The sequence below is a fragment of the Syzygium oleosum genome, unplaced genomic scaffold (assembly GCF_021117445.2).
Source record: "Syzygium oleosum isolate NSW1041296 unplaced genomic scaffold, Sole_v2.1 Sole_v2.42, whole genome shotgun sequence".
Classification (NCBI taxonomy): Eukaryota; Viridiplantae; Streptophyta; class Magnoliopsida; order Myrtales; family Myrtaceae; genus Syzygium; species Syzygium oleosum.
Genome location: NW_026607526.1, coordinates 1,768,730 through 1,787,818, shown reverse-complemented (window position 1 = coordinate 1,787,818; position 19,089 = coordinate 1,768,730). Strand labels below are relative to the sequence as shown.

Here is a 19,089-nt window from a genome sequence, read left to right as displayed (position 1 = left end):
CCACTCTGAACCTGGACACTAGAATTCCCTGCTCTCCATTCACTATCTCGACTCACATTTATTCATGGAGTCGAATTACAAACGATTCTGCCAAAAACAGCGGGCACTCGGAAATGATTGGATTGGGATAAGCCATATTAGGTTAAAGGTGAGAAGTGCACCTAGGATCAATAGAATTGTGCATTGATGTGCCGTACCAATGCAAAATGCTCAAGCTGAACAAAAGTTACCTAAAACAACCTATTTGCGATCTTAAACCAAGATGAAGTAAGATGCCAAAATCAATAACCACTTACAATCATTACAAGATCCTTTCTAACCAGCTTGCCCTCTCTGCCATCCGTGTTTTGATATAAATGCCACTTTTGGTAGTTATTGTGAGGATGCTTTCATTTGAGTAGAGGGGCATCCATGTCATCTCGGGTGTGTCGTACGCATTACATCGGCAAGGAAACAATTGAAATGTTCTCAATACAAATGTGAGTCCCAGGACAATGGAACCGATAATTTCGAGTTCTCCAACTGTAATAAACTCATGCATTCTGGGCTAGTTTAAAGACTAAAATCTGTATAGTGTTGCCTCTCAGATTAATCTGAACCCAAGAAACAACATCATTCCATGAAGAAGAGTCTGTATGAAACATACAAGGCTCATGAGTCTTTCTCCACGGGTGATGAGTAAAAGATCATTGGAAAATAGGTGCATTTCTTAACTACCCACTGAGCTTGAGCAAAAGAGGTGCACTTCTTACAGTCAAATGAATTGTAAATTTGGGAACTATAGACACCTGTTTATGATGAGAAACCTCAGGAGAAAATTATTACCTCGACTGAGTATGTCTTGCACTAAAAGCAATATTTGTATCTACATCTCCTGCATGACATGCCAGACAACCAGCTGTATGAGGGGTTCGTTCACATGTGAGAGCTACCAACTGTGCCCCTGATATTGTGCTTTTGTATACCGTCTAAGAATTGGAGATGCCTTTGACACAAGAAAATTCCTTGCAGTGCCTCCAGATTTTCCAGATATCTTCGGAGTTAGATCATTCCAAATTTACAGGAAACGACTAAGTTGCCAGTTGAATGAGAGACTGGACAGAAAGATGGATTGGTGAGGGAGAGAAGAATATGAAGGATCTGATGACCTGTGAGGTCGTACAAGGGTGCTTGTTCATGGCACTTGGTTTGATAGATAAAAGGACTCAAAAAACTTTTGGTGCCAAATTTCAAATTGCAGCTCCAGCAATTTTGGCACCAGTTTGCCAACTCAATTCTCAGTGGACTTCAATGATGTCACCCCCCACAGCTGTATGGTTTTGATTGTGTCTGTAGAGCCATGTAAATTAATGAATGTCCACTCCAGGAGCACGGGACATCAACTGTTTATTGAACGTTCCATCACGAGCTTTGATGCATCCTGTACTTGCTGTGTGCTTTCTGCCTCGCATTCACTAACATGCAGCACTTCCAAGGAGGTTAACTCCATGAGGCCTTCAATATCAGAAATCATCCTGCATCTTTGGACTACTAGGACATTCAACATCTTCAAGTTTGATATATCGGGCAATCCACCAAGTGAATCACAGTCTGACAAAATCAAACTTCGTAAATTTGTTAATTGGCCAAGCCCATTGAGATTGCGCATTTCACAGTGCGTTATATTCAAGATTTCAAGAGCAGTTAGTCCTTGAAGCCCCTTAATCTCTTCTACCGCAGATTGGTCGAGATTTAGTTCTGCAAGTTTGCTCAGATGGTGAACTGCTGGCAATTGTCTCAAAGATGAACAACGTTGAATAGATAAAACGGACAATGATGAGGGAAGTTCCGGCACATTTTCAAGATTCACACCAGATAGAACTAGCTTCTTAAGATGTGTACATGACAGGGAACCATGCCCAAGTTGCACATCTTTTTTTTTTGGGTCAATCCCAAGTTGCAGTTTACTGACTCGAGAATGAGACAACTCTAACATCTTCAGTTTCGGAAGTACTATGCGCGCAACTAAGAAATCACTCGATCTGGATTTTGGCTCCATCCGTGTTAAGGGACACATGAGCTCCATAGGATCTTTATCACTCAGACATATCTCCTCCAACTTCACTAAATCCTTAAGATCTGGCAAGGCCTCCATCCTTTCAGAACTCACACGTAGACAAGTTAAACTGGAGGGAAGCTCTGGCAGCGCTTGAATCTCGTTGCACCGAAGTAAATCAAGAGTCTGAAGGCAAGAAAGACTTCCAATTTCCGAAGGAATGCCAGAAATACTGGAATGTCCCAATCTCAGTATCTTCAGACGATCTAGACTCTTAATAGCAGTTGGAATGGCTCCCTTCAAACTCCTACAATGGGAAGCATGCAACTCTTCAAGGTTGACCAAATTTCCAATTTCTCTAGGCAATTCCCTAATGAAACAAGAATCCATCTTTAACACTTTTAAACGCCCCAAGCAAGTAATTGAATTGGGCAATTCAGAAATGCCTGTCCCTGTTATATCCAACTCCTCTAATGAGTTTCTTAAATTCCAAATTGAATCAGGAAGTCTTCCTATCCAATGACAATCCTTTAGAGACAGGATCCGAAGTTTTGCCAGCTTTTTAACTGAGGCAGGGATTCGAGTAATTTTTGCATTTTCCAGTGAGAGTACTGAAAGAGCTGTCAAGCCACGAACTGAATCAGGTAGGTGACTTAACTGGAGACAGTTGGAAGCACTAAAAATCTCAAGTTTCTCCATGTAACCCATTGACATAGGAATTTCTTGTACCGAAGTCCCATCAATAAAGAGCTCCTTAAGAGCTTTCATGCGACCCAGTTCAATTGGCAACATATTGAGTTCATCGCAGAACCTCAAATTTAAGGTAGTTAAGCGTCTTAGATGACTGATGGAAGGATCTAATTTCATTAGTCGAGAACATCGTTCGAGAATCAATACCTCCAAGTCTGGGAAAGTGGACAAGTCTGGGCTTATCAATAGGTCAGCACAACCAGTAAGATTCAAGACTTTCAACTGTGGCATCTGCAAAAATAGCACAGAAACATTAATTCGTACACTGAACAAATCTTTAGAGGAAATAAAGTCTAGAGCTCTGTTTGTTTTGAAGAAAAACAATTTCTGAAAATATGTCGTCCATACAATCCTGGCATAGTTTAGGCAGATTTCTAATGGAAAATGTATTCATGGTCAAAGAAGATGCTTATCTAGATTCTAAAGAATGACTTACCCTTTCGACAACCAGAAAATCATTCCCCTTAACTCACTCAACCTAGGAATTCCAGCACCACCATTGTCCACACACCCTCTAATTATTGTTGGCAGGCAACCGATTATTTCCTTAAGTATTTCAAGAGTAACATTCAGTTCTGTACATGCCATATGCCGGAAAGTGTCATGTCTTAAATCAGTCTTCATAAAAAGCTTTCTAGTGAAAACTTATTCCTCGGGGAAACAGTTTCATGAAATAAACAAAGCTTAACCTACCTTGATTTTTCTCCAACCTCCCCAGTTTTCAGTGACTTTGCTCCATGAAAGATCAAGAATGACTAATTTCTCGACATGAAAATTAGTAGCTTCAAAATCTCTGGTGCATCCTTGCCATTGAAGCCACTTTAAATTTGGAAAAACATTGGCAAAATCGCCAACAACTTTTGCACAATCCAAGATAACAAACCTTGTGTTTGGCATGCTCTTAAAATCTCTTGTGTCAAAGTTGAGGTGGTCTGTCCCCTATAATGGAAAAAGTATTAAGTGGAGAAAAAATGAGAAAGAGCTAAATAAGTCAACATTAGAGAGAGGACAATTTCAAAAATACTCCAAGGCTCGAGAACAGGGTCAGGCAAGCATTCCGCCATAGAATTACACAAGTTACTGTACCTTCTCTGTTTTCCAGACCAATTGCAAATTGCATAACCTGCCTCGCATTCCTGGATCTAGATCATCCTCTTTTCGTATGATTTGACGGCCAAACTCCCTTAACAGCCTGTGCATCCCTAGTTCACGATTTTTTCCAATTTTTACCAGGGACATGACATGGAGCGCATCAACTCCATCGGACGGGGGAAAATTGGGATTATGCCACATAAATGAAGCAATTCGACCATCCACATCAGCAGGGAGGCATGCAATATCAAGAAATATCTCCTTTTGCTCTTTGCTCAATTCTTCATAACTAATCATCAAAATCTTTTCAATATCCTGGCCAGATTGCAAAATTAGCTCCTCAAGTGCAGTCCATTCTTCTACTACTTTTCTGGACAAGAGTGAACCAATTACTTCGATATGTAATGGGATCCCATTCACAGAGTTGATTATACCTGTTGCGATTTCATCAAGATATAGAATTGAAAATTCTCTTAGCAGTGCATGCTTTCTCAAAAGCTCAAGAGCTTGATCATTATTCATCACGTTGATACCGTAAACATGAGCCAACCCTCGAGGTATGAATTCTGGAAGAACAGATTTGATACTAGTGGTGACAATTATCCTAGATCCATAACCAAACCAATCAAGCTTCTCTCCAACAATTTCGTGGAGATGCGACTGTACCTCCACATCATCAAGAACAATTAGGACTTTCATATTCCGCAATATTCCTTTAAAAAAGTCGATTCCTTTCGCAACTTGATCAACCTCGTATTCTCGGTTTGGGATATCAGACATCAACTTGCTTTGCAAACGCCGAACACCTCCAAGTTGTTTCGCTGTTGCCCCAATATCTGCAAGGAAACTACAACTGTCGAAACGAGAGGAAATTTGCTCATAAATGACCTTGGCAAGAGTCGTCTTGCCGACCCCACCCTCCCCCCAGATTCCAACTATTCGTACATCACTGACTTCTAAATCAAGTAAGTCCATCATGTCCTCCACTTGTTTGTCAATTCCCACTAGTTCTTTTTCTTTATCTTTCCTTAGAACCACCTACAAGACCAAATAAATTGTAAACAAGAAAGCTGCTGCAGGAAATGAAAAAGTGTAACAATTGGATTTAGTTTTCCTTTTATATCTTGCTGCGCCTCAGAAACAACACAGAAAACCCACCAATCATATCCAAGTAAGTCATCCCACCTATGTTGATACAACACTTGGACTGTTCAACAAGTTAGGATATAGCATTAATTGGAAGGCAATCAACCTTCGGATGATTATACTCCATTTGCAATAATGTCCCAATCTCTCTAGCGATACAAAATTCATCAAAAACGATGGCTGATTACTTCCATAACTGGACCTCTAAGGTGAGGTTGTTTGCCATGCCATGCCATGCCCACTACTACATATAAGACTAGCATGTATAGTCTTACATCTCATACTTAAGGTGAACTCTAGCTAGGAAATATAATCAAGCACTCTGTTATCAACTACTAATAAGTAAGAAAGTGAGAGTCACATATGAGTTTATTCACATGCACACGGTTTACCTTCAGCTTGACCGTGATTGCTTCAACAAGTTTTCTGATGTCGTCAGCCGAGCTGCCACAGAAGTAATCCGTTTCAGTTAGAAAAGAAAGGGCACGAGTTTAACAGTTGGGCTGATACTATATGACAAAAGCAATAACCACTCCTATTGACCTGCGGAACAACAATTTGAAGTTTATTTCTACTTAAAGCGCAACATCAAAAAACGAAGTGATCAGTTGTTTCTATTTAGAGTTTAGCGTTGCTATACTAGAAAACGATTTATGAGTTGCAAACCCTCCTGTGATAAAGTCTCGGCCTTTTACCTGCTATATCCCGTGATCCATCCAGGTAATGAACCAACCTGTTTAAGAGCATCTTCCCACGCGCTTGTCCCCTTGGACCCGTATATCTCCTCGTGTATAGATAGGGCGTCGCGGTACAGAGAGGTTTCAAGCCTAACATCACGAGGATCCACGTCGTAGAATATGGGGAATATCGTTTTCCCACCACCCGACTTGGCCTTGCTTTCCACCATTGCCGCGAGCTCCAGGAGACACCGCACACTGAAAGCGTAGTATCCGGAGAAGATGGGGATGCAGATCTTGGCCCCGTCGATCGCTCTCAGAGTCTCCTCGCCAATTTCTTCACCGATTCGAAATACATCGTCGTCTCCTAAGACGCGGATCCCGGCATCAACGAATCTCCGGTACAGGGATTCGACGAAAAAATAGCGAGCGTAGAATCCACCGAAACTCAGGAACACATCGGGGCAGTCGGTATCAGAGGCGGCGGCGTCTCCGCCCATCGGTGGTGGTGCTGCTGCAGCATCAGCTGCTGAGTACTTCCCCTTCGCGTCGTCTCCGCCCATCGGTGGTGGTGCTGCTGCATCTTCAGCTGCTGAGTACTTCCCCTTCGCGTCGTCTCCGCCCATCGGTGGTGCTGCTGCTGCATCTTCATCTGCTGAGTCCTCCTCCGCCTTCTTCTTCATTGCAAGGATCAGAACGAGGAGGATGGCAAGCGCGCTCTGGGATTTGCCCTGATCGCGCCTCTGTTTTTTTGGCAGAGTCCAAATCTTTGTAATCGAATCCTCGATCTACAACATATAGCCAGTCAGTCTGTCTCATTTGTTCAAAGTTGGTCCGTGGTCCCCGCTGACATCCATGTGACATCCGACGTGGAAATAAGTTCTCAAAAAAATATCATAGGACAAAACTTATTGCTTCTATCAAAATAAAAAAAAGAGGGAATCTGGAGAAATAGAAAGGAATAGGCCAAGTGAAACAGAGAGAGAGAGACGGGGAGGAAGCAACTTTGGTGGAACGCTTGGAAGCTGTAGTCGCGGCCTCAGCAGTGCCGCCCCCGGCGTCCGCGATCTCGGCACCGTCACAGTCGCCTTTGCCAGTCACAAGCGCACACACACTCTCTATCTCTTTGCTGTGCTCGAATTTAGCATCGCATGACTCATGTCGAATCTCTCCCTCTCTGAAATTAGATAAATCATTCTTGTTCGCTCAGAATATTTAAGATGATATTCGACATATATCAAAATCCTCCTTTATCTCACAAAATCTGTGAATGTATAATAAACAGGAAACGGGGGACATTAGCATTAACCCAAGATTCTACAAGTTTTGAAGAGCCTCTTTTTTTTTTTTTTTTGATGGTACTCTTAGCTTTCATTGACTAAATGTAAAAATGTAGGTTGGCAACATCTTTCAACAGTAAATCTCTTTCGTTGGCGATGCATTCTAAAATAGAGTTTGTAGGAAAAACTTAACCGTTGGTTATGTCTTGAGTTGCTCCATAAAACACTTCATAAGTTCTTGATCCATAGCCACCTTTTAAGAAAAATGACATAAATTGTCCATAAACTTTAACCCAGTATACAATATCATCCCTGAACTTTTAACTTGTTCAATGTGGTCCCTAACTTTTGGTAAATGTTCGATCTAATCCATATATTATACAAAAACATCTAATTTTATCCTTCCATTAATTCAAGTTAATGGAATTTGCTCATTTGGTTTCCAATCCGACAAATTTGAATGTTGGGCAAAAAAATAAAGTTACACATGAATTATCAACATAAGATATTCAACTCCAATCAAGATATAATAATCCATGCCATCAAATTGAACAAATTAAAAAGATTATTATATTCTAATTTAAGTTGATTATCTTACGTGAATAATCACGTGTGACGTTTTTCTTTTTTTTTACAATTCAAACATACCGGATTAAAAGCCAAATTAGTAAATTCCGTGAACTTGAATTAATGGAAGGATAAAATTGGATGTTTTCATGAACTTTAGGGACTAGATTGAACGTTTATAAAAAAAAAAAAATAGGATCGCATTGAATAAATTAAAAGTTAAAGGATGATATTATACATTGAATTAAAGTTAAAGGACCACATTGAATAAATTAAAAGTTGAGGGATGAAATTGCACGTTGGGCCGAAGTTAATTAATCATTTATGTCATTTTCCCTACTTTTTATGCCGGATCTTCCTATTCGATTAAAGGGCCAAATTTGGCTATCTTCAATTGCATTCGAACTTAAAGGAATTGCCAAAATCTTGTGGGCAACGTGTTCAAGGAAATGCTAAGAGATAGCATCATAACTTTCCAGCTTCTCCAATGGACTCCATTTATGCCTTCTGGAGAGGACCACCAGTAGTTCGCAATCTTCTTTTCAATCATTCCACAGACAAATATTGCTATTTTGAAACAAAACATAGCTTAACATGGGATGGCACTCCTAAATATCCTCTGGCACCTTGTAAAAGCGGTACTCCGAGAGTTTCTGCAACATTTATCTGATGACTCTCTGGACAAGCCTTACTCAAGGGAACCCTAGATTTGTTTAGGTTAGTTGCTTGCGCAGACGCATGACAATATTGATTCAAAATGTTCAACAGCTCCTAACGTTCTCCGATAGATCTCTCAAGGAAGAAGATCAGGTCTTCAGCAAACAATAAGTGGGACAAAACAGGGCATTCCGAGGTCAATCTTATTCCTTTGAGCCAACCTATGATTAAGATTGATAGGGATTCTGCAACTAGGATAAACAGACGAGTAGAGAATGGATCTTCTTGTCATGAACCTCGCAACGTAGGAAATACGGGAGTAGTTCTCCATTGAACTCGATGCCGAAAGAAACACCAGAACCAGTCACACAATGTGTGATCCAGTAGAAACATACAGAGCAGAATCCTAGCTTCATCCAATAAGCCCCGACCATAGGCCTCATGTCTAATTTGAGCACAGCAATAAATTTCATCTTCCTTCACCTTCTTGGTAAATGGTGCAACACTTCATGCACAACAAAAAATTATTTTGAATTTCACGCCCCGGAACAAAGGCGCCTTACACCAGAGAAATCAATTGAGGCATTAATATTTTTTAATCGGTCAGCTAATACTTTTGCTATCACTTTAAAAGCAAAATTGCATAGGCTAATTTGGCGATATTGAGTTATACATTCCACAGTGGCATTATGAGAACTAATTTAATCTGGGGTTGGTTCAATCTGAGATATCAAACTGCCCATATGAAAATAACTCTTGTCTCCCGATTTCTTTGGTAGAACAATCCATTCATTCCGTCAGGTGCTTTTGTCGCTCCCATCCCAAATATCGGATCTCTTCCATCAACAGAGGTCTAATGAGTCCAGCGTTCATCTCAATTGATACCACCCAAGGGCATTATTGATCTATAATCACGTCGAAATTTTTGTACTCCTATGTTGAGAGCAAATCGCTGAAGAACTTGGTTATTATTTCTTTTAGTCTTCCAGGCATAGCACACCAAGTCCCTTCGGTGTCTTGTGATAGAGAAATCTTCAGATAGCTCAAGCATGGAAGAATTTGCTACAGTGATCACTCAATTTCAGCTATTAAAACCTAGACCTCAAATGCCAATACTGGTCCTCTTGCCTCCGAAGCAGGTCGATTCTTGCTTGAATAAATTTCGGTCTCGCCCTATCAAGCTGGCCTACTCTGTTGCTTACCAACTGAGTAAGCTGTTATTGTAAGCTTTCAATCTCCTTCCTAGCATTCTTGAACTTCTTTTTCTACTCCAGGATGTCAGTGCCGAGGAGACTCTTTTAATTTATCATAGATGTCGTTGGAAGAATCAATAGTATCGCTCCATTGCTTTGCTATTAAACCTGGACACTCATCTTATTCCTGCCATAACTCTTCAGACTCCTCTTTCGTCCTAGTTGGTTCAACAGAGCGAGTTAAGACAGAGGGCTACGTTCGGAGCCCACTGTAGGAAGAGCCCAGATTTCAGCATTTGGGAAGGAGGTTTTCCTGTTCTACGTTCGCCACTGCCCGATTGATTCATTCTCGAACATTTGCCAACCCATCCCTATTATTCGACCACCCGAAGCAGCATACCTCACTCTCTAGGTCCATTACAGACAACTATCCAAGAACTGTCTGAAAATATCCAGGCGGAAGTTTGTGCATCTCTCCTCCCTTTCTTCTCCCGATGATACAACACTACTTTAAAATCTCCCGCCGCGGCCTAGGCTGGGTTTGAAGGTGCATTTGAGTTCTCCAGATGACGCCACAGATGCAGACAATTCTGGCAATCCATAGGAGCATGAGGTAACGTTAATCTGAATGCATTTCTTCTGTCATTTTTGTCTACCAACACATCTATGTACTAATCATCAAAAGACCCGCTTAAGACTTATCAGGGTTTAGGACTAGGACTAGCCTTGTTACGAGCAAAATCCGATGCCAGGACTTGTACCTCCGTATCCACATTTCCATTCCACAACACGCACGGCCCTCCTGGTGATCCTCTCGAGTCACAAATGAACATGTGCTTAGTTCAACCCCGACTAGTGAACATTACACCTTGAAAACCTCCGGTCTGTGATATGTAGAGGTACAAACCAAAGAGTGGATAGAGAAAGACGAGATGGAGGGGTATTGGGGCATTAGAATTCAACATAATCTCGGAGAAATGCTGCCTCGGCAAAGCAATTAACAGACAACATGCTATGAAATAACACCAAAGAAAATCAACATATAAAAAGAAAAGGCCAAAAAACCGATTGTCCGATTCGACGAAGATTGCGGCAACAGCAAACAAATCGACTCTCGTCGTACACAACTTTCAATTAGAATTCAGCATTCACGACGCGAAAGCCCTCTGAGAACACTCCCCACATAGTCTCGGAGAAATGCTTCCACAACCTACTTTTAGTTCGCTCGTTCGCACACATTAAAACCTAACATCAATTCTTGCCGCGCTACATCTGAAGGAAAGCATCCTACACATCAAGTCCTTTTTTTATTCCTGATCTCAACACTCGCTCTTGCTCATCAGTTCGAAATAATATGAAACGAACATCGTCACGGTCCAATGCCCTCTTCCCCCCAAAAGCATCTCCACTACATTTGCGCTCCGCCATACCTTCTTCCACCACACTTCTTCAGAATGAAGCACCGAACAACTCCATGCCACACTCCAATTCCAACAGTCCCTGTCGATACGCCACTAAAAAACCCTAACAAAAATGAAGCTAGAAACCCCCCAAAAAAAAAATACAAGCCCCGCTCCATTTCTCGACCGCCCGCGTCACCGGCGGTACGAGATTTCTCCTGGGGGTTTTCGCTGATCAGAACCCCTAAATTGCGACATGCTGAGCTTGGTGTAGAGAGAGAGAGAGAACGGACCTGGTGGCGGCGGCGGCGGCGGCGAGAGGTTCGTCATTTAAGGGACCGGAGGCGAGCAGCGGAGGGCGATGGTGCACAGGGAGGTTGGACGGCTGCGATGCGAGTGAGCCAAACCGCGGAGGTCGTTATAAAGGACTAATATTTTATCAGGCAAGTAATCTAAAAAATGATATACAAATTTTGCTTATGGAATAAATCTACTCGCTAAAGGTAAAAAGACATTAGGGAAAATGAAAGTGAGGTTACTCCGGCATAAGCTATAGATTGGCACAGTCGGCACATTCATTGACGCAGCTAAATGCGAGTGCCGGAGATGTTCTCGACCAATTGTTCGCGATTAAATGAATCTACTGCTAGCAAGGTTTACTTGCGTAGTTATTTCGACCCCATGGAGCTTCCATGCACATATTCGTCGCTCTGAGCAGAGCCAAAAGCCAAACTACAGTCACTCAGACAATTTGGAGGAGTTTGCGCGGCCAAAGGCTGTCTTGACAGACAGTGTTCTCGGCGGCCAAAGGCTGTTGCTCGAAGGGAACGCGAAAATATTTAGGGTGTCTCCAAGGCCAACAGTCTCTTAATGACGGACAGATGGTAATATTCAAGATGTTCCAATATTTTCGGAACACAGTAAATATCCATAATCGAAATCCATATCAAACAACATATTCGAAAGGATACCTGAAAGCACTCTGCATTTCCTCTCTCCTACAAGAAGAGTTCCCATGTCTTTTCACTTTCTCTATATCTAGTTATCATCTACATGTACAGTCCTCATTAGAGCAGAAGTCTAAGATGACAAGATGACCCTATGATGTATTCTAGTTCCAGTTACATCTTGGAGGCTTCCTCAGGAAAATCATCCACGAATCACCGTTTTCGGTAGCAAAGAAAAAAAGAAACAGAGAAAATGATATCATAGAACACAAGCATGTGGGTTCTTCTCCTTACCACATGGCCAAATGTAGTATAATAAGCTTTTATGGTGGAGAATCCTTTTTGAGAAACACGAACGAATTATTTTGGCCTGTGGAAGTGCTAACATCGTATGACCATCGCATAATAAGCCTTCGAATAAGAGAGCTCGAGCACAGCGGATAATGCAGCACAGCAATGTTTGTTGGAAATATGCAGTGCCTGATCAAAGTAGCATAATACGGACTCGGGATCGGTGTACTGATTAGAACAGCTATGAGACAATGATTACCCATTTGACGCTCGTCGCAACACCGACACACGGGTAGGGGAAATGCGCTATTATTGCTACTTTAAAGTTACCAATATCGTCCCAGATTGAGAGTTAAAACTCTGCAACACTGCAGCTGCAACTACCCTGTCAACCTCAGCCCAAAAAGGAAGGAGCAGTATGCGACTCCACGCGTCCGCACTCAAGTCCCATCAGCTTATCTTCTCAATGTGCATCCCCCGGACTTCAACGCTACTAATCTCCCATTCAAACAAAAGAGCCAGCCAATCTATCCTCCTCCACCAAGTAGTCTTTGCCCAATCATCATTCTGATATTGAGTATCCATCCCAGCCCACCTGGTATATTTCTAGTAAATCTGTCCCCAACTTCTTCTGAATGACAAAAACGTACGGACAATAAAGAAATTAAATTGCCAAGAATGTTTCATGATTTCATGCACAAAGCACTGCCAAATTGAATTATCTAATATTAATGTTCCTCATGTTAGATTTATGTCGATTCTGTGCTCCAGTTACCGTTTATGCGTTTTCACCAAAAGAATAAAAAGAATAAAAGAATTGAGAAATTAGAATCAAAAGCTAGTAAAAGATTTCAAAGGACAAACTTGCCTGTCCAAGCCCACAAGGTCGGGCCTTCCAACAGAGAAGTTCCATGCCCGAGAGGTGGAGAGGAAACTGCACAGAAATTTGACTGCAGGCAGTGTCTTAGCCGAAGGAGAGAGACCGACTGGTGCATCATGGAGTTGTACAGATGTTCAAGTCGACTTGAGGAAAGCAAAAAGTAGCAATATTTACCTTTCAGAAAAGCCTCCAACTTTTTATTGAAGATAGACCGAATATCCGTTGTGCAGTAAGATCTTCAATCATAAGTAGGAATCATTCTCGAAGCATTTCCACAATATTCTGACCATAGCTAGGTGTGAGCAACGTAACTGCCAACTATTTGTTCTTCTGGAAAATTGTACCCATCGATTTCGAATGTACGATTTGTTCGATCAGGTAATCCGGTCAATGAAGGGCAGTCGAATAAAGTGAGCCTTCTCAAACGAGGCAAATTTTCCAGCCCATCAAGTGTTCGCACATTGCAGTCGGATATTTTCAGAAGTTCCAATCGCCTCAAATTATCAAGACTGACAGTCGCTGCCAGGAGACAGTTTTCGAGTTCTAATTCAGATAGACTTCTCACCGTAGAAAATTGTGAACATTGAATCACACAGCGCTGGAGGCACAATACCGATAAGCTAGAGGGTAGCTCTCTGAGGTCAAGCAATTTTGCGTGGTGCAAAACAAGTTTTCTAAGTTGAAGTTTATTAAAATGTTCAGGTAGCTTGGTGATGTTTGAGAGGCACAACTCCAAGATTTCTAGATTCGCTAGTCTTGTTAGCCATCCAATTTCTGGTGGCTCAGAGGAGGAATTCTGCATTCGATCAGTAGGATCAAAGTTATCACCCAAGTACAGCTCTTTCAAGTTTCTTAAGAAAGAAAGGTCTGGCACCGTCCGCATTTTTTTGGATCCCCAGCGAAGAATGCTTAAACTAGATGGAAGTCTTTGCAAATCCCAAAGTTGGTCACATTCACTTAAATCCAGTTGTTGGAGATCAGAGAGCAATGGAAGGGTCGAGGGTAGGCTAGAAATCTGGGTAGATGATAATCTCAAGATTTTCAAAGAGGATAATCCTCTGATATCGCAGAGAATCCACCCCTTCATATTCCTGCATTGTGAAAGATCCATCTCTTCCAGCTTTTGTAGATTTTTAATGTCTTTGGGAAATTCTTCTAAGTGAGTATTCTCCATCTTCAGCACTTTCAAATTTTTCAAATGCTTGACAGACCTAGGTAAACTAGCAATCTTTGTGCTTGATAGATCCATGACTTCCAGTGACTCAAGATTCCCAATAGAACCAGGAAGCTCAAGTAAATTCTGACAATTTCCAAGAAGCAGGCTCCGAAGTTTCTTTAAGGATCCAATAGAATCTGGGATGCTATCAATAGCAGCACCATCCAGTCGAAGATGCAAAAGAGATTCCAAGTGACCAATAGGGTTTGATATACGAGCCAAATTTTTACATTGGCAAGCGCTCAGAGTCTTAAGTTTCTTCATGGAGGCTGGTTCGAAATTAATCTCACTAATGGCAGTTCCATCAATCAGAAGTTCTTCCAAAGCTTTCATATCACACAATTCTCGCGGCAAGTCTCTGACAGATTTGCAGAACTTAAGATTTAAGGAGACTAAGTTCTTTAGATTACCTATCAATGGACCAATTTGGGATAGTGCGGAACAACGTTCCAGGACTAATCTCTCTAGGTACATCGAAGCACGGAAGTCTGGAAAAGCATTTAGGTTACAACAGCTACTTAGGTTGAAAACTTTCAATTCCTTTGCCTTCTGCAAGAAAAGAGGATAGAAAAGGCTCAGCTGGTGCTATCTATTCCAATAATCCCAGGGTACATAGACAAAAATGCACTTTACCTTCAGGATTTGTCCCCATACTTGTGAATCTCCAGTGACCAAACTGCGAGATAGATCAAGAATGACCAGTTTCTCTAAATGGAAAATAAGTAGTTCAGAGATCTGGCTGCACCCTTGCCAATCAAGCCACCTTAAATTTGAAAGAACATTCTGAGAACTCTCTCCAACAGTAGCCTGGTCCAATCCCAAAAACCTCAAGCGCTGCAGATGGCGAAGCCACCTTGAATTTGAAAGAACATTCTGAGAACTCCCTCCAACAGTCGCCTGGTCCAATCTCAAAAACCTCAAGCGCTGTAGATGGCCAAATCCTTCACAACTAAAACATTCACTTTGTCCCTTATCAAACGTGAGACCAAGGGCTTCCACCTTTTCAGCACTCTGCAAATCGAGGGAACTGAATAAATAGAAAGGGGAATGAAATATAACCATTCACACTTCATTTTGAGAAAGAAAAATTAAAGAAAGGAAGTATCTTCAAAGATTGTTAACTATTTTACACTAAAAGATTTTAGTATACCTTCTTTCCATTAAGTGTGGAAAGAGCATCAATGTGATCCCATAACCTACTGCGCTTTTGAGGCTCATCGCAATCTTCCATCCTAACAATTTCCCTGCCAAACTCTCTTAATTGATTATGCATCCATAATTCATTGTTTTCTCCTGTTTTGACCAAACTCATGTCACGGAGTAACTCAATTCCTCTTGAAGGATAATATTCACATGCATCCCACATGTATGAGGGAATTCTCTCATCCGTTCCAATGAAAAAACATGCTATATCGAGAAATATGTTTCTCGTCTCTTCATCCAAAGAGTCATAGCTTACCTTGATCGCTTCTTGGACTATATCTTCCGGCTTTCTACTTAGTCTATGCAATGTATCTTGCCATATTCGTATTTTCCCCTTATTCCTATTCAAGTATGAAGCGGTTACTTCAATTGCCAAAGGAAGCCCTCCAATGGTGTCGACAATCTTTTCGGACAGAGAATCATACACATCCTCCTCTTCTCGAGGACACGCAGTACAAGCATGCTTGCGGAAAAGTTGAAGAGCTTGATCACGCCCCATTTCTCCAACCTCATATTTATCAGCCACTCCATCTCTGTAACCATCAAGAACATCAATTCTTCCAACTGTCATGAGAATCCTGCTTCCTGGGCCGAACCAGCTGAATTTCCCAACTAAATGCTCGATTTGGCCAAAATCATGCACATCATCAAGGAGAATGAGAACCTTCATATTGCTAAATGAATTTGCTATGACTCTGGCACCTTCGTCACAAGTACTTAGCCTTCTATATTCTTTCTTTTGGAGGTCAGAGATTAACTGTTCTTGCAGGCCCATGAGTCCATTGGATATAACATTTTCTCGAATATTTGAAAGAAAACTACAACGTTGAAAGAGACCATGGATTTTGTTGTACACAACCTTTGCAATGGTAGTCTTGCCAATCCCGGGCGTGCCGTTTATTCCAAGTACACGCACATCTTTGTCATATACTTGCGTTGCTCGCTCATTGGCATAGATAACACCGAGCTTTTTCATAACCTCCCGTACGTGGGGTTCAATGTCCACTAAACCGTCGGTTACATTTAAATCATTCTTCTTCAACAACTCTAGAATATATGAAACGACTGTCTGTATGAGTGCACCTTGATGCCTGCCAAACGCGAATGATGGAAATGAGGAATCATGATGAGATTACAAAACAATTAACAACAGCCTATGAATAATACAAAGGAAATAATCCAGTTAAACCGTACTAAATATTGACCAATAAGGACGATTTAGTGGGTAACAACAAGGGCACGGGAATACATTTACTTCACTGTCAAATCTAGTCCCATCCAATTAACGATTTCAAAAACATTGTGCTTGGCAAAATTCTCACAAATTTAAAGCTAATTACATTAAAAGGACAGTAAAAAGATCATTACCCATCGTATGTATGCGGCAGATCATACCCCTTGATCTCAATAATCTCTCGGAGAGCCCATTTCCATGTATCAATGACCGTGCAGTCAATTCCACGGTCCTCGTGCTTACGGAAGGACTCCCCGACACATCCAAGTTGGTATTTTAAATCAGCGGGGTTAATATCATAGAAAATGGGTATGATCAGTTGAGTGTCTGCTCTTTTGCATTCCATCATTTGTGCCAATTCCATGAGACAACTCTTACTGGATGCATAATCCTTGGAGATAATAGGAATTGATATCTTGGATTGCTTTATGGATTGAACCAATGCATCGTGGATCTTTTCTCCAGGATCAAGATCATTATTGTCTCTAAAGACAATGATCCCTGCATTTCTCAGGCTGGCGTAGAGGCAATCTGTAAATCCCTGACGAGTATCGGGACCTCTAAAACTCAAGAACACATCATAATTGGCTCTTGACGACGAGGAGGAGGAGGAAGACGGCGGCGGTGGTGACGAGACCAAATCCTGTAAAATGAAAGAGGCAAACTCTATCAGAAGCTGCCACTGCGTTTTAGATAATTTCTGAAGACTGGCGAAATGAAAAAAGTGGAGGCATACAGGCTGACTGGTTTGACAAGAATGGTCTTATCTGAGACAAGAAAGTTCCCTAAAAAAAAAACAAAAGAAAAAGAGCTGACCCCGTTGAATCTAGGCTCATTGATGATGTTGATATGAGATCTAGCCGATTTGAATACCAAATCAAGATCAAGAAATGTTATCCTTTATGTCCAAAGAAAATATTTGCACTGAAGATGCAGATCTGAGCATATACCAGCTAAATCAACAGTCCTCATCCTCACACAGACATAACCCAGAAAAATCAAAAGAAAGAAACAAACGCACAAACACGGGGAAGCGGAACTAACCGGCTTTCTCCTCTTGCGTGCATAACACAGGCCATACAAACGAGGCGACACAGACGAGTTGGGGGCCGTCGCCTCCCTCTCTCGCTCACTGTCTATGCTACGGGAAGAGATCTTTCGCTTCATTTGAATCACCTCCCGGGGTTGGATCTTAGGATATCAGATCAAAAATTGATCAGAAGTGAATGCCAGGGGAAGATGCAAAGGGTTGCCAAGTCAATGCCAGTGGAAGATGCAAGAGTTGACAAGTCAAGCGAAAGGGAATTAAAAATTGATAAAAAAGACTAATTCCCTAAAAAGACCCTACATTTTAGGTCTACTTTCAATTTTGTCCGGAAGTTTCTTTTTATTTAAAAAAGTCCTCAATTTTCATTCAACTCTCAAATCCGTCCACGCATTCAAAAATTACCACAAATGTCTTCAATATTATCAACATTATCAGGCTGCTATTAATTTAGGGTATTGATGAAAATGCAACTTATGATAATGAACCTCTAACATGCCTTAATATTGATAATTTTAAAAGAACTAGTGGCGATTTTGGACGCGCAAGTCAATTTGAGATTAAAGTGAAATATTTAAAAAAAATTAGAAAACAATTTTAAGATAGATTTGAAATATGACCTTAAGTTTGGGTTTTTTAGGGAACTGGGCTTTGATTAAAAATTTGTATCGAGGGAGAGAGAAAGGGTAGGGTGGTGGAGAAAGGGTGAGTTTGGTTTGGCTTTTAGGGAAAGTTTTTATGAAAATGCAAAGATTTTTAGGTTAAAAAGGTTTTTCGAAATACAAGTAATATTTGGTAAATCATAATTTCAAAGTGCATTGAGAAACAACTTTGGTTTAAACGGTGTTCAGAAAAATCAAATTTTAGAAAGAACTTTTACTATATAAAAAAAAACTTCAAAACTATTGAAAAACAAGTGGCCAGCGAGGCCAAATCTGTCTGATGGCAGCCTCTCCTAAGGTCATCTGACCTTAGGTGACCACCATAGCCTGGGTCACGCGACCCCTCGCTTGGGGTCGAGCAACGGCCGGCCTCGTGCAATTCTCAATGGAGCTTCACCTATGTAGAGAAGATGAATAGTGCTTATGAGGGCAAAATAAAAAAAAAGAATAAATTGGTGAGAGTAGTTTTGGAAGAAAAAATTCCTAACCCTAAAATGAGTTTTTAACTTTCACAATGCTAGCATTTGGCCAAAGTTTGGGCAAAGAATTTGACAAACACTCCAAATTTTTTTCCAAAACCCCTTTGGAAAATGGTTCCCAAACGGAGATGAAGTTAGGTGAGGAAAGCATAGAAAACGAGGTAATGGAAATTACCACACTAACCTCTATGATGAATAACTGAGGACGGGGCAAAAATTCCACGTCCATATTGTATATATAAAGTCCAATTTTAAATATATTGCCCATCCTTTAAACGATCGGTTTAACTTTATTTTGATAGTCACTTTCTCAACCACGTTCACTCCATTACCAG

General features: G+C 41.1%; 2 protein-coding genes across 6 annotated transcripts; both read right to left on the bottom strand.

Annotated features, from left to right (window-relative positions):
• Positions 1–408: 408 nt before the first annotated feature.
• LOC130136161 (disease resistance protein RPV1-like) lies at positions 409–5,945 on the bottom strand. 4 transcript variants are annotated; one of them, XM_056306282.1, is made up of 4 exons: positions 5,719–5,945; positions 5,416–5,467; positions 3,872–4,915; positions 409–3,016 (listed from the first exon to the last, which is right to left on the bottom strand). In XM_056306282.1, the coding sequence occupies exons 1-4, from the start codon at positions 5,928–5,930 to the stop codon at positions 1,379–1,381; spliced, it is 2,946 nt and encodes a 981-aa protein (XP_056162257.1). In that variant the 5' UTR covers positions 5,931–5,945; the 3' UTR covers positions 409–1,378. The 4 variants fall into 4 exon arrangements, with proteins under 4 accessions (XP_056162257.1, XP_056162258.1, XP_056162259.1 ...); XM_056306283.1 differs by lacking the exon at positions 5,719–5,945 and adding an exon at positions 3,479–3,724 and having other exon boundaries at positions 5,416–5,552; XM_056306284.1 differs by lacking the exons at positions 5,416–5,467; positions 5,719–5,945 and adding exons at positions 3,479–3,724; positions 5,063–5,251.
• A 5,820-nt stretch (positions 5,946–11,765) lies between these two features.
• LOC115664529 (disease resistance protein RUN1-like) lies at positions 11,766–17,834 on the bottom strand. 2 transcript variants are annotated; one of them, XR_008815191.1, is made up of 6 exons: positions 17,613–17,834; positions 16,703–17,211; positions 15,282–16,425; positions 14,765–15,142; positions 13,102–14,680; positions 11,766–12,996 (listed from the first exon to the last, which is right to left on the bottom strand). XR_008815191.1 is itself a non-coding variant. In XM_056306278.1 (5 exons), exons 1-5 carry the CDS (start codon positions 17,733–17,735, stop codon positions 13,208–13,210), a joined length of 3,627 nt encoding a protein of 1,208 aa, XP_056162253.1. In that variant the 5' UTR covers positions 17,736–17,834; the 3' UTR covers positions 11,766–13,207. The 2 variants fall into 2 exon arrangements, 1 of the variants encoding a protein (XP_056162253.1); XM_056306278.1 differs by having other exon boundaries at positions 11,766–14,680.
• Between the last annotated feature and the right edge of the window lie 1,255 nt (positions 17,835–19,089).

Coding starts and splice junctions, on each gene's coding strand:
- LOC130136161 (XM_056306282.1), bottom strand. CDS start 5,930: ATGGTGGAAAGCAAGGCCAAGTCGGGTGGTGGGAAAACGATATTCCCC. Junction 5,468..5,718: donor TGGATCACGGGATATAGCAG/GTAAAAGGCCGA, acceptor CTTCTGTGGCAG/CTCGGCTGACGACATCAGAA. Junction 3,017..3,871: donor TGGTCTGGAAAACAGAGAAG/GTACAGTAACTT, acceptor CTATTTTTGCAG/ATGCCACAGTTGAAAGTCTT.
- LOC115664529 (XM_056306278.1), bottom strand. CDS start 17,735: ATGAAGCGAAAGATCTCTTCCCGTAGCATAGACAGTGAGCGAGAGAGG. Junction 17,212..17,612: donor CACGCAAGAGGAGAAAGCCG/GTTAGTTCCGCT, acceptor TTCATTTTACAG/GATTTGGTCTCGTCACCACC. Junction 16,426..16,702: donor CTGCCGCATACATACGATGG/GTAATGATCTTT, acceptor CGCGTTTGGCAG/GCATCAAGGTGCACTCATAC.